The 15,550-nt window shown below is 37.6% G+C and overlaps 1 protein-coding gene and 1 non-coding gene across 9 annotated transcripts in view; one reads left to right on the forward strand and one right to left on the reverse strand.

Annotated features, from left to right (window-relative positions):
• SUSD4 (sushi domain containing 4) overlaps nt 1-15,550 on the reverse strand; it is a 255,988-nt gene that overhangs the window by 90,985 nt on the left and 149,453 nt on the right. For all 8 annotated transcript variants that reach the window (XM_056815989.1, XM_007481464.3, XM_056815986.1 and 5 more), the window contains exon 4: nt 7,836-8,015. In XM_056815989.1, the coding sequence (XP_056671967.1) occupies nt 7,836-8,015 (180 nt within the window). The remainder of the gene's footprint in view (nt 1-7,835; nt 8,016-15,550) is intronic.
• LOC130457682 (U6 spliceosomal RNA) lies at nt 8,533-8,638 on the forward strand. The gene has a single exon (XR_008916974.1). It is a non-coding gene; the product is annotated as a U6 spliceosomal RNA (small nuclear RNA).

Genomic DNA, 15,550 nt, shown 5'->3' on the forward strand with positions numbered 1-15,550 from the left:
CTATCCAAGGAACAGATCTAAGACAGAACTGAAGAAGTAGCCAACTGGGGTTAAATGACTTGCCCAGGGTCACACAGCTAGGACATGTCTGAGGCTAGGTTTGAACCCAACTCCAGACCTGGCACTCATTCACTGTGCTACAGAGCTGCCCCTCACATACTTTTATTATGTCTTTTATGTACCTAATTATTTCCATGTCCTTTCCTAATTTGAATGTAAGTTTTTAGAAGGGCTATTTAAGGACTATCTTCCCTTTCTTTGTATCTTTGGGCTGAACACAGTGCCTGGCACAAAGAAAATACTTAATAAATGTTTGTTGACTGACTACAGTCCATTTCCTACTTTTGATTCTAAATTATTGGTTTAAATACTTCAGGGTTAAATCATTTCAATTGTATACTCTATCTTTTTCTCATTATTCTTGTTTTGGTGTTCTGAGTTGTACACAGACAGCTGACTCAGGGATAACTCCCACATCAATAAAAAGTCTTTGCCTGTATGTTCAGATAAAATCAATATCATTCTTTAGCGAGTTATTTACTGTTTTCCATGTCTAGCACCAAACAATTTTTTTAAAAGGTATTCATGATATAGAGGTGTGAAATTTCTGTGTGGTCTACAAGTCTTTGATCTGTCTTGTTCTTTCTTCATGAATCATGTTTTTTCCATAGACTTCTCCCTGTCCTCACCATTTCTCATCTTTGTATCAAAGTTAAAAGCATCTGAGCATCTGTTGTTGTTTTTAGCTGGGAACATCTTACCAAGCTCTACATGGAATTACTTTACCATTTCTTCAGAAACTGGCTCTTGCATGATTGGAGCATAAACTGAAATTATGTTCATGGTGATTTATTTTTTTGCAAATATTTGTCATTAGTATTGCACTATGCAACAAGCAAACATCCTATGAAACAGTATTTATTTCTTGTAACTTTTGGATTTTGATAAAGCCATACCCCATGCCAACTTTTATCTTTGTTTTTCTGAGGAGTACCTGGGAACTATCCTTCCATTTATCTCTCTTTTTTCTTCAGGTTTTATTTATAGCAAGGATATCAAGATTATTATGATTCAGCTCCTCTAGTTATATGTCTGGAGCAGCAACATAGTGCAGTAGATAGGGGAAAATCTTTGTAGTTTCAAATCTGGCTGCAGACACATACTAGCTGTGTGACTTTGGGCAAGTCATTCAACCCTGGTTGCTTCAGTTTCTTCATTTGTAAAATAAGCTGCAGAAGGAAATGGCAAGCCACTCTAGTATCTTTGCCAAAACACAAACCCAAATGGGTCATGAAGAATCAGATTAGACTGAAACAACTGAACAATGAGAACAATAAGGCGTATAAATGCCCTAGTACTTTTCTAGAAACTCTCACATTTAGGTTTCACATTTAGAATACTGAATCAAATGAAAGTTTATTGATGGTCTAAAAACTGAGTGTCTCTTAGGCTCCTCTGTTCCCTTTCCTATCTCCTTGCCATTCTTACTGTAGAAGTGGGAATGGTCTGCAGAAGACTAAGGGCCATTTTGTGTTTCTCTTTCTCCCGTGGGTTGCCATGAATAAAAAGAATTTCATCGCCAGGTGAATAACCTAGTGCCAATATGCTTCTCTGAAGTTAGCTAGGTTGAATTTCAGGAAATAGACTCGGTCTGTTGTGGAGGCCATATTCCAAGCCTTTCCACCATGGGAGAAATTGTCTGAGCTCTGCTAGGTTGGCCTTCTAGAGCACAGGGACTCACACCTCCAAGGCACACTGAAGTCTCAGCATAGAACTCTGTGGAGGACAAAGACATATATGCATACGTACCTATTTATTGTTGTCATTCATGTTTGACTCTTTGTGAGGCCATGGACCATACCATCCACGGCTTTTCTTCACACACATAATAGGATAGTTTGCCATTTCTTTCTCCAGTGGATTAAAGCAAATAATGGTTAAGTGACTTGTCCAAAGTCACACAGCTAGTCAGTGTCTGAGACTGGATTTGGACTCAGGTTTTTCTGACTTCAGACTCAGTGGTCTATCTACTGAGCCACCCAACTACCCCCATATACAGTATATATACATATGTAAACATTAATATAATTATCAATTATGTAATAATATATAAATATATCTTTTTATATGTACACAAAAATATAGAAGCATATTTACATGTTTGTGTGCATATATATAATTTATGTATATATACACACATGGATATTTGTTTATTTTAGTGCAGGTGACCCTGACTTCCTGAGGCCAGCTAAATGAGGGAAGACTCTTACATTTCCTACAAAGATGGAAAGGTTTTGGGCGCTAACTAATAATAAACTGTACATTTATTGCGTGAGGACTAGCCTGGATTACTCATCATCAGATTGGTGGCATGATGATAAATTTTTATGCCAGAGCAACTCTTAAAGACCATAACTCTACTGCAGAGGGTTGCAATCTGTGAATGTGGAGGAGTGACCAAATCTGATGAAATCCTAGAGCTCTGACATCCAAAAGCATGCATTTTTATACGCATACCCCTTACTCCATAAAAACGTCACTGTATGAATATCTGTAAAATTCCTTATGATAAGGGTCAGCTAGGTAACCTAGTAAATAGAGTGCCAGGGCTGAAGTTGCAAGAACCTGAATTCAATCCTAGTCTCAGACACTTCCTAGCTGTGTGACCCTGGGCAAGTCACCTAACTCCAGTTGTCTAGCCCTTACTAGCCTTTTGCCTTGGAATCATCACTTAGTATCAATTCTAAGACAGAAGGTAAGAGTCAAAAACAAAAAATACAACATATGAAAAACTCTTAATATATGAAGTTTAAGACATATAAACTGCAGAGCTAAGGCTCCGTTGTTCTCCATAAATGGTGTCATGTGATTATTTTACATTTTGAGAGTTGATTCGATGGTGACATGAGTGCGGCATCAGGGGAACCAACAAATCCCAGGGCTGACTTTAGGGGCAGATAGCTGGGTATCATATGCATCTGGAATGGAGTTTACAACAGATGGCTCAGTAAACAACTTTTTTTTTTCTTTTTAAGCCAAACTATACATCGACTATGGATTTGTGTCAGGGGAGCTCCAGATAATCAACTCCTCTCCAAAGCCGGTGCTCAGATTTTAAGGAATAGCCCTATTTGAAAAAGATCAGAACCAAAGCCATTGTCTAAACTGGCCCCCGTGGTACTGAATAACATGGCTGGGCCATCAACTGGCAATGCTCACAGAAAAAGTGAGAAGAGAAAGGAAGAAATGGATATAATTAGTGCTCTGAGAAAACTCCCATCAAAGATTACAAAATTAACACGTGCAGATGGAATACCTTAGAGCAATGAGAATCCTGTGGGTGTCCTGGGAGGGATCAGCAGGCAGTAAATTATGCTATTAACAATGTATAATTGCCCCACCCCTAACCCCTCTCTCCCCAGGACAGTCATTTGCATTGTGGAACCACTATATAAATCACGCATATTTCTAACTCTGCTTCCCTACAAACGAGCACGAACACATCCAAAATAGCAGGAGAAACATCTCTGTTTCTTGTTTTACACACACACACACACACACACACACACACACACACACACACACACACACACACAGAGAGAGAGAGAGAGAGAGCGCCATGTAGGAAAAAGGCTATGAGAGTCCGTTTTTGCAAATTTCAGTCTTTCTCCACCAAGATTGGGATCTGTTCTCTCTTGAAATTAACCATCCCAAATATAAGAGACGGTTTCAGCTCAGAGTGAGTTCTATGTGGACTTCCAGATAATAAAGAAAGAACACCTCAGCACCCAGTCCCCTCTAACTAAGAGGTGTAAACCAGAGTTTTGTGGTGAAATAGAGCCCCAAGGATCAATCATATTTCCCTTGTGGGCTGGGGGAGGTATCAGCTTTCCTATTCTCACACCCTTTTCCTTTTATTTCCCAGTTCCTCTTCAGGATTGCTGTTGGGGTCCTTTCTGAAGTACAGATACAAGAATTCCATAAAGATGTGTAAGAGAGAGAGAGAGCAGTGGTACAAGTAGCCTCGCCTTCCTACTCATTTATTCACCCATTGAAATCTGGCTTCTGACCTCACCACTGAACAGGAAACTACTGCCAGTCAGTCAGCAAGCATTTATTAAATGTTTTCTTTGGAGCCAGATACTGTAATGAGCACAGGGGATGAAAGAGAATGTTCTCCAAAGTTACCAAGGATCTTTAAACCCAATAGACTTTTATTAGTCCTCATTCTTCTTGATTTCTTTATAGGGCTGACCACCCCCTTCCTGATGAAAACTCCTCCCTAGGTTTTCCAGACATTATTCCCTCCTAGTTCTTCTATTTTTCTGGCCTCTCCTTATTCACCTTCCTGGATCAGCATTCATATCCTGCCCATAAACTTGGGTATTCCTCGAGGCTCTGACCAAGGTTATCATCCCTTTCAAATTTATCTTCCTGTCTCTCTTTTTCTCTCTCCCCCACCCCAATCTCCACTCTCCCTTAATGGGTATCCAGAAGGGGATAGAGAGGTGACTCTGGAATCAGGAAGACTTCTGTTCAAATCCTGCATCAGACATGGACTAGCAGTGGAACTTTGGGCAAGTCCCTTAACCTCTCTTAGCCTCAGTTTCCTCATTAGTAAAAATGGGGATGATAATAATAATGGTACCTGCTTCCCAGGGTTATTATGAGGTTCAAATGAGATTATTTATATATATATATATATATATACACACATATATGTGTATGTTTATATACACATATATAAAATATCTCTAAAATATTTTACCAACCTTAAGAGTCCTATATAAACTCTAAATACTACTACTTTTATTACTACTATTACTCCTACTACCACCACAACTACTATTATTAATGATATTATGATGTCATAAGTTATCTTCTCAATGAATGTGCCATCCAAACTTATATACCCAGTCCTCATCTTTCTCTGAACTCTTGTCCAGCCTCACCAAATGTCTCTTGGTCATTTTCAGCTGAATATTTTGAAGCTCTCTCAAACAAAACAATAATAATCTTGCCTCCTAAACTCACTCTGATTCTAAATTTCTCTACTTCTGTTGAGAGTATCACCATTTTCCAGGCTCCCAAATCTGAATCACCCTAGACTTGTCCCTTTCTCTTTCCCTCCACATGCAATCAATTGACAAATCTCTGTGATATATTTAGCTTTCACCCACACTTACTTGGTCATTATTCTAATCCCTCATCACTTTTCTCCTGGCTAATTTCAGCAGCATCTCAATTGGACTTCCTGTTTCTAGTCTTTTCTCTCTATTTTCTACAGTCATCAAAATTGTCTTCCATAAAGCACACATCTATCTGACTGTGTAATCGCCCTGCTTAAGAATCTTCATTGGTTCCGTGTTGCCTTTAGTAAAAAATAAAAATTTATTAACTTGGCCATTATGTCCTTCACAGTCTAGCTCCAGATTACCTTTCTATACTTATTTCGTATTACTCCCCATAACTCATTCAATAATTGGACCAAACTACCCTATTGTCTAATCTCTCCACTTCCTCTCACACAAGATAGTTTGCAGGGATAACATACATTCATTCCCTCTTCACCGCCTGTTCCAATGCCTAATTTCCTTCAAGGCTCTGTTCAGGTCCCGAAAGCTTTTCCTGATCTCTGTCATTTGTCTTTCTTGTGTGCCTTCCTTCCTCAAGTCATTATGTATATTTAACAGTTTCTATTATGCTTTATTCCAGGGATTATTTTCCTTTTTGTATTTCTATCCCAGGGCCCAACACATAACAGAGACTTAATAAATGCCTGTTGGATTGGATTAGGTTTTGTTTATTTGTTTTTACTGGTGCTTGAAGAAGTATTTTTTACCCTAGCCTGCAGCAGTCTCTTCCTGTCACATTCAAAGGGCTTCTTGGATCTCAGACTTAAATAAATATGAAAGAGTGATGAAGGCAGAAGAGAGCTGTTCCTTGCTTCACAAAGTATCCCTCTTCCATGGACAAGGAGGTCTTAATCTCTAAGGCTGACAAGAAAGGACCACTTCAAAAAGTCAAATGTGCTTGAAAGTTAAAAAGTTTTTGTCAAAAGCTTATGTCTGGGTTCTTCATAAAATCATTTTCCCACCCTAAGCATATAGTATTCCCCAATAAGTCACTCAAAAGCTTAGCCTTCTTTTTTAAAAAAATGGTGTTGGGCATGATAATAGATGTATAATCCAGATTGAATTATTTGTCAGTTCTGGGAGAGGGAGAGTGACAATATGGATCATATCACCTTGGAGAACTTATGTGGAAATTTATTAAAATAAATTGTTTTTAAATGGTTTGGGTAGAGAAGCCTAAAGAAATGTGCTTGGGTATTTATTCACTCATTTATCCATTGTTTATTTATTTATCTATCCATTCATTTATTTATTCATTCATCTATTTATGTATATAAAATTAAAGGAAGACAGAATGGGGAAAAAAACCTAAGGGGATAAGTAGAAAAGATAATTACAAGAAACAAAAGGGTTTAAGGGCCTGATTGATCATTTTCCATGCATAAACTCCAACAGTGCCAAGAGGATAGCAACGAATCAGTAGTTTAGAAAGTTTATTTGAGTAATGTTGTTCAGTTTTTAAGTTTGGTCTGGCTTTTTATGATCCCATTTAGAGTTCTCTTGGCAAAGATACTGGAGCAGTTTGCTATTTCCTTCTCCTATTCATTTTACAGATAAGGAAACTAAGGCAAACAGGGTTAGGTGACCTGCCAAAAATCTAGCAGTTTATTATGAGAACATTTCCTCTTTGTGTAAAATAAAGGATGTGCTTCCTTTAAAACGCACATTTATGTTTGTGTTTATATATACATACATACATATATATATATACACACACAAGCTTTCAAAAAGAAAAGAAAGACTGTGGGTCTGAGATGCTTCTTTCTGCCCTTCTAATTTTACTTAATTTCTTCACTGGTCATGGCTCTTAAGATCTTACTTAGAGAGATGATGAACTCCTAACTATGGGGAGCACAGAGTAATATGGGGCCCTGCCAATTGTAACTTCCAAGCACAAAGTTAGCATTTGTCTGAACTTTAAAATGTGGGTGATTTCGGAGCAAATAATATCTCCCACCCTCTTCATGAATTATGCATTGGATTCTTAGTCCTTTGGCCCAAGTCACATTTCAAAAAATAAGATCAGAATTCATGTGAATTCAAGGGCTTGTTTTCATGAATAGGGCCCTTGTAAGTTACCATTTGTAAATTTAAGGACTAGGAGAGGATAAATATTCACTATGTGGTTTGTATGTAATTTGGATTTGATTATTTTCCAGCTCTTCATGCATTATAAAAGGGGATAACATTATTAGGAAAATAATAGCCTCTGTAAAATTGGTTTTGAATATATTCTCACCCAACTGTAATAAGTATAAATGTCCTAGTACTTTTGTAGAAACTCTCACATTTTCATTAAATATACAATAGTTCATCATTACATTCACAGTTCCGTTACAAGCTTCCTAATTTTTAAATGATGTTCAATTTCTTAGAGCGAATGAGGCACCTAACAGGCTAAAAAGGAAGTTGTTTTCCTAGCAAATGTTCCACCACTGACTGAGTTTTTTCAAATATTTTGAGATTGAAATAATTTGAGATGCAGAATTAGAATGCAAAAAGCAGGTATTCACTGCTGGGAACTAGGTGATAGGAGGCTTTCATCATCATATCTCAGGCACAACCAGACTTCTCTGGATTTTGTTAAAGACTCCATTTTTATAGTCTCTATTTCATACCAATTATCATACTGCTGTAGAAACTTGCAAATAGCAATCAGGTCTGACATGCAATAAAAAGGAATAGTTTCATGTACTAAACCTTGACAAATGGGCAGATTATCCCACGATCCATCACTGCGACACGTTGACGCCATGTTGTACAAGTCAGGATATCGGATCTTGAATCCTTCGTGACAGCTGATTATCAACTTATCTCCATGTTTGTATGTCTTATTACCAATATCAGCATCTTCAATATAAGGAAGGCGGCAATCTGGGCCTTAAAAACCAAAACAAAAATAGGAAATATAAAAGTAGCATGAGCATATAGTATGAACTTTGCAAGGTAAAAGCAATTCTGGCAATAAACAATAGACTCTGCTTACTAGGACTCACAGTTTAGAGGCACATAGAGGAATGATACAGGAGAGATGATGAAATAAATATACCAAAAGAACTGGGCTTGTTGCCTGGGACACTGCACAAAGAACAAGTGGGCTTTTAGAAGCTTTGGAAAAGAAATGAAGAAAGGTAGAAATTAAGGGTAACCTGTCTAGTGTTATTTTTTTCCTGTAAATTTGCTCTGTGCTATCCACATCACAAAGTATAGTTTGATTAACTAACACCCATTGCCACTTCATTACCACCCCCAATCCACACTGAGTCTGCAATGTGACGCATGAGACTGATAGGGACATATGCTGTAAGGCTTTGCAGAACAGCAGGTGGATGAGGCTTGTGGTCTAGTTTGCCATTAGCATTTCATTCCCTTCCAGTCTCAGAGAAAAAGGTGGATTGCTCTCTTTTGCAACAACACGGACTAAAATAGGAACAATACAGAGAAGATTAGCATGGCTCGGGCACAAAGATGACACGCAAATTTATGAAGCATTCCATATTTTTAGAGGGGCTACAGGAAAACAGGTACATTTATTCATTATTTGTGGAGCTATGAATTGATTCAGTCATTCCAGAAAGCAACTTGGAACTGAGCCTCCTGCAAATCACTAAACCATGTAAAAACACTTTGACCCAGTCGTACTACTACTAATCACATCTCCATAGAGATGAACATCTTTTCCATATGTACACAAGCATTACTATAAATTCTAAATATACAAAAATATTACCAAATATGTAAAAAACCATTAATAGTAATTCTTTTTGTGTTATCAAAGAACTAAAAACCAAGGAATTGCCCATCAATTGAGAAACAGTTTAACACATTTATTTGCTCCTTCCTTCCTTCCTTCCTTCCTTCCTTCCTTCCTTCCTTCCTTCCTTCCTTCCTTCCTTCCTTCCTTCCTTCCTTCCTTCCTTCCTTCCTTCCTCTTTCCCTTTCTTCCTTCCTTTCCCTTCCTTCTTTCCTCCCTTCCTTCCTTCTCTCCCCCTCTCATGAATTGGGGAAAGACCTTGGAGATAAGAAGAAAAGATGAATGAGAGAAACAGTTTTAAAGTTCAATTCACTTTCCATGCTTTTAACTGCCCAGAGGGTGGCAACAAATCAGTGGTTTGTAAAGTTCGCTTGAGTAATAACCCAAACTGAAATCAGGCTATTTGAATGTTGGTTGTGTTTGCATGTGTGTTTATATGTGTGCGATTTATGAATTCCTCCAGGGCAGGGACTATTTTTACTATTCTTTATATCCCTAACACTTAATAGAGTTTCTGGTATTTAGCAGGCCATTAATAAATGTTTATTGGCTGGGTGATCAGAATACTATTGTGCCATAAGAAATGATACAAGGGGTGGTATCAGAGAAAACTAGAAATACTTGTATGAACTGATGCAGAGTGAAGTGAATTGAATCAGAAAAACAATTTATAATATAACAAAAACATTATAAAGAAAATAACTTTAAGAGACTTAAGTATTTTAGTCAATTGGGGGCAGTTAGGTGACTCAGTGGATTAAGAGCCAGGCCCAAAGATAGCATTTAACTCTTATTGTCTAGCCCTTACCCCTCTTCCACCTTGAAATAAATATTTACTCTGATTCTAAAAGGGAAGATAAAGGTTTGATTTTTTAAAAGAATTTTGGTCAATTCAGTGACCAACCACAGTTCCAGAAGACCTGACCCCTGACAAAGAAGTGATGGATATGTGATACACATTGAGATGTATTCTGTTGGACATGGCCTGTGTAGGAATTCGTCTTGCTTGACTATGAAAACTATGTTAATAGGTTTTTTTTTTGTTCATTTTTCTAAGGTAGGGAGGGGCGTGGGGAAGATAGGAACAAAAACAGATAATTGTGAATTGAAAAAATTAAATTCAAATTTTAAAAAAGGACATACAATAGCTTCTGATAACAGAATAGAATATAATTATGAAATATGCTGTAATCTGAAAACCATCTTCTTCATGTTAATCCTATGACAAGAGCTGGGCAAGAATCTCTATCCCCTATTTAAAGATGAAGATATGTTGTTCAGTTGTTTTTCAGTCAAATCTAACTCTTTATGACTCCTGTTTGGAATTTTCTTGGCAAAGATAATGAAGAGGTTGACTATTTCTTTCTCCAGCTCATTTTACAAATGAGGAAACTGAAGCAAATAGTATTAAGTGACTTTCCCAGGGTCATACAGCTAGTAAGTGTCTAAAGCCAGATTCAAAATCAGGAAGATGAGTGTTCTGACTCCAGGCCCTTCTATCTTCTATCTACTGCCTTCTATCTACTATCTACTTCTATCTTCTTCTATCTACTGCCTTCTATCTACTGCCTAGCTGTGCCATTATAGATAAGTATACTGAGGCTCAGAGACTTTCCCACAATCATATAACTAGCCTTACAGTTTCAGGTTCCATTTTTGGTTTATTATGCCATGCCACCTGTTTGCCACCATAGATATTCCACAATATTGAAAAGAGTGATCCATTTGGAGTCAAAGGACATGGATTCAAATCTTGTTTTTTGCCACTTACTGCCACTATGACCTTGGACAAGTCCCTTGGACGAGATTCAAGGTCTGTTTCCTTCATTTCCTTCAAAATAGTAGGATTGTTCTAGATGACGTTTAAGTTCCATTTCAGCTATAATTTATAATACTAATTAGTGGTAGTATCTTCTAATCCTGCAATTACAAGTTTTGAGGGGAAAGAAAGGTAGAAGGCTACAACTCAGAAAGAAAGGTAATACATACATGAAGTTCATGGTAGAAGGGTACATTCACTTCACTCCTTTCCAAATTGACAAAAACAAACAAACAAACAAAACTCTCCCCTGTAACTTAGAAGGGAGAGAAGCAGTGTTGGACCAGTCAATAGAGAGTTGTCTTCTAAGACAAGAGGATCTGAGTTCAAATCTTATCTATGGCACATGCCAGCATCCTGGGCAAGTCACAACTCTAAGACTTCAATTTGCAGAGAAGCTGCATTGGCAGAGAAGGCTCTCAATTATACTGATGAAATAATAAGTCTGGACAAAAAAAAAAAAGAAAAAATGTCTCTCTTATTCCATCCCCACCACATCATAGAGCACTGTTCCTCTCTTCCTTCAGAATTCTGCTCAGAAATAGGTTGATTAAAAAACTTGTCCAATCAAATGCTGTCTTACTCCAGGCACCCAACCATTCTAGCAACCCTCTTCAGCTTTTTGTATAGTTTAGAAGAGTAGATGGTATATGGTACATTAGAGAGTATGCTGACTTGGGAATCAGAGGACATAAGTTCAAATCTTCTCTGCTATTAGCTACTGATGTGATACTTTGGGTTTTTTTTTAAATCAATGATAAAACTTAGCTCCTAAGGTAGATATTAGACTTAAATGATACTGTTATTCTAAGGGATTTTGCTGACAGTGCAAAATAGTATTAAGTGACTTTCCCTTATTTTGATTTTTATCAATGCTAAGTGGTCAGGAATATATTTATTTATGAGTTATAGTTACTTATATCTTTATATGCAGATGATCCCCAACTAATGAATGGCTGACATTTTTTAAAAGTTTGTTTTTGAGTCAATTGTTAGGAATGCTGAATGAATTACATGGCACTGTGGGTAGGTGCACCTAGGATCACAAAGACCTGATTTCAATTGCAGCTTGTAACATTTAGCAATAATCACAATAATAGCAGTTAACATTTCTGTAGTATATACTATATGTCAGGCACCATACTAAGTATTTTAGAATCATTATCTCATTTGATTTTTGCAACCATCCTGGGAGGAAGATTTTGTGATTATCCCCATTTTACAGTTGAGGAAATTGAGACAAACAAAGGGTAAGTGACTGGTCTAAGGGGTCATTCAGCTAGGAAGTATCTGAGGTCACAGCTGGACTTAGGTCTTCCTGACTATAGGCCTAGCACTCAATTCATTGGGCCACCTAGCTGCCTAGCTGTGCCATCCTGGGCTAGTCACTTAACCTCTGTCTACCTCAGATTCCTCAGCTATAGAATAGAGATAGTAATAGTACCTACCTCCAAAAGCTGTTGTAAGAATAAAAAAATTGTAAAGCATGTTGCAAATCTTAAAACGTTGTATAAATGCTTGCTACTATAGTACTGTCAGCAAAATCCCTTAGAATAACAGTATCATTTAAGACCGCTAAGTAGTCAAAATATGATTATTTAAAATTTTACAGATGAGAAAACTGAGGCTCAGCCTTCCAGGTCTTGAAATGGGTAAAGTGGGAAACAGGGGAAGGGATTCAGCAGCAAAGAGGTGAGGAGGAAGTTAAGCAGCTCTGATGTGCCAGCCCCAGGGATTAGGGGATCTTCAACCATGAATGGGGATCTGGTAGCAAGGCAAGGAAAAACATCTGATGCCATATCTTTTTCTTTGTAAGCTAAGGATTTGTTAACTGGGAAATGTTCAAATCCTACCTGTAGTCCCCATGAGTGGATGGTGAATTTCAGGGAAATTCTTTCCTTAACTTCCCACTGCATTTTGTGCATAGCAGGTGCTTAGTAAATACTATTATTGAAAATGATCTTTTGGAGAAGTTAAATGGATCAGTGGGTAAAGAGCCAGTTCTGGAGATGGGAGATCCTGGGTTCAAATTTGGCCTCAGATAATTCCAAGCTGCATAACTCTGGGCAAGCCATTTAATCCCAATTGCCTAGCCTTTACCACTCTTCTGCCTTAGAATTGTTTCTAAGGCAGAAGGTGAGGGTTCCAAAAAATGATCTTTTGAATTGGTGCCATATCCACCTCAGTCTCAGCATCAGGCCCTTTTTAATTAGGTCTCAGTGCTTTTAGTATAGAATAACACTTCTATGTTGAGGCACTGCCACTAGCCCTTTCCACTGCCCATGGAACTAACTCTGTGTAGATATTCCAGGCTGGAAAGCTTTATTCTCATTTCAATTTCACCTCAATTGGTGTTTCCGTCTATGAAAAGGAGTTCCCAAATGGCCCATGTTCAACCAAACTGCTCATCTACTAGGAGAGGCTAAATTCTCCAACATGTTATTCTGGAGTGAGCCAGATGGGTTGAGTATGTAACACCCAGCCTAGATTCACCAGAGAAGAGACATCCTTCCACATTACCCTATGAGTGCCTAGGCTGAATTGCCTTTGTGGGGCTTGTTTCTAAGAAACAGAAACTGTCTTTTCTTCCAATGCCAATATACAAGCAAAACATGATTGACCATAGAAAAATATTCTAAAAAAGAAAGAAAAAAATTTTTATAAAAGGAAAAAAATGGAAATAGATATCAAGTGACATTTGTACAACCCAGTGGAATTGCTTGTCAGCTCTGAGAAGTGGGAGGGAAGAGGAGAACTAAAGAAAATTAATCATGCAAACATGGAAAAATATTCTAAAAAATAAATTAAAAAAATTAAAAACATGGTTAACAAATAGAACTGAATGCCTCAAGTCAACCTTCCCAGCATCTATCTGTAAAAGAGTGGTCATAAGACAAGCCCATGCTGGGAAGTCCATCTCAGCTGAAATCTCATCTTCTACTTGGTCTTCCCTAATCCTTCTTAAATCCCTAACTTCCCCTCTGTTAGTTGTTTCCTACTTATTCTGTTTGCAGCTTGTTTTGTATACATTTGTTTGCATGTTGTCTCTCTTATTAAAATTTAAGTCCCTGGAAGATAGAAACTGTTTTTTGTCCTTTTTGTATCCCCAGCACTTAGCTAAATAACTGGCACATACTAAGCACTTAATAAATATTTACTGATTGATTGGAAAGAATCATTAACATGAACAAATTAGCAGTGAATCCATATTTGTTCTGACCTACCTGTTAATCGCTTCTGTATTAATTAGTGTACTCGACAGGAAAATTGGACAATATCAAAAATGGTTAATTTGTGGCAGACTGGATTGGACAATGTGCAGAACTTTTACTGAAATGGACACTACTATTTAGTATTAGTAATGTCCAGACCTTAGAAACAGATAACCAGCTAGGTGGCACAGTGAATAGAGTGTTGGGTCTGGAGTCCCAATTCAATCTCAGACCTTTATTAGCTGTGTGATACTAGGCAAGACACCTAACCCTGTTTGCCTTAATTTCTTCATCTGTAAAATGGGCTGGTGAAGAAAATGGCAAGTCACTCCAGTATCTTTGCCAAGAAACTTCCAAAACAGGGTCACAAAGAGTCAGATGCAACTGAAATGATTCAACAACAACAGAAAACAATAATATAGTGTTTTGAAATTTGCAAAGTACTCTTTCATGTATTGTTTTTATAAACCCTTACCTTCGGTCTTAAAATCAATACTAAGTATCAGTTTTAAGGCAGAAGAGCAGTAAGGGCTAGTCAATTGGGGTTAAGTAACTTGCTCAGGGGTCACATAGCTAGGAAGCATCTGAAACCAAATTTGAACACAAGACCCTCTCTCCCCCCCCCCCTGCATAACCAGGTCAGGTATTCTATCTACTAAGCCATTTAACTGCCCTTCCAACACATAACATTTTATTTGAGTCAAACAACAAGTCTGGGAAGTAGATTCTACAAAATTACACAAGAGAAAACTGAACCTCCGACAAACTGAGAAGTGACATGTCTGTTATTATAAAGATAAAAAAGTGTCAGAAGGATTAGAACCCAGTTCTTCCTGACTCCAAGTTCAGCACTTTAGACATATTATGCCATGAAATTATCATGGAAGATTTTTTGGCATAATAATTCTGTAGTCCCAAAGTATGATATTTAGCCTGAAAAACAGAACTTCAGGCTTACCTGGGAATTTAACTCAACTAACATTTATAAATCCTCTACTAAGAAGCAGCTACATTGTGCTGTGAATAACACACTGAAACTGGAGCTAGAAAGAAAAGAATTCATATCTAGTCTGAGTCATTTGCTAGCTGTGTGATCCTGGGCAAGTCACTTAACCTCTGTTGGCCTCAGTCGCTTCATCTGCAAAAGGAAGATTAAAAATAGTACATCTCTCACAAGGTAAGGATTGAATGACATCATACTTGTAAAATGCTTTGCAAACCTTAAGGTTTTATATGAATTCTAGCTATTTTTGTCATTATTATAAGCAAAACAAGGAACATAGAAAAACAAAATAAAATTGTCCCTGTCCTGTGGGGGCTTATATTTTACTGGAAGAGATAGCACATTCACATTAAGAAATATAAGGTGATTTTAGGAAGGAGAAAGTACCCACACAGTTGAGTAGCATAGTGGATAGAGAGCTAGGCATGGCATTGGGAGGACCTGGATGCAAATCTGGCCTCAGACACTTCCTCACTGTTTGACTCTGGGCAAATCACTTAACCCCAGTTGCCTAGCCCTTACAGCTCTTTTGCCTTAGAATCAATATCAATTCTAAAAGAGAAGATAAGAGGGTTTTTTTTTTTAAAGTACTCAACTCAGTGAATGAGAGAAGTCTCCATCCTGTGG

The sequence above is a fragment of the Monodelphis domestica genome, chromosome 2 (genome assembly GCF_027887165.1).
Source record: "Monodelphis domestica isolate mMonDom1 chromosome 2, mMonDom1.pri, whole genome shotgun sequence".
Classification (NCBI taxonomy): domain Eukaryota; kingdom Metazoa; phylum Chordata; class Mammalia; order Didelphimorphia; family Didelphidae; genus Monodelphis; species Monodelphis domestica.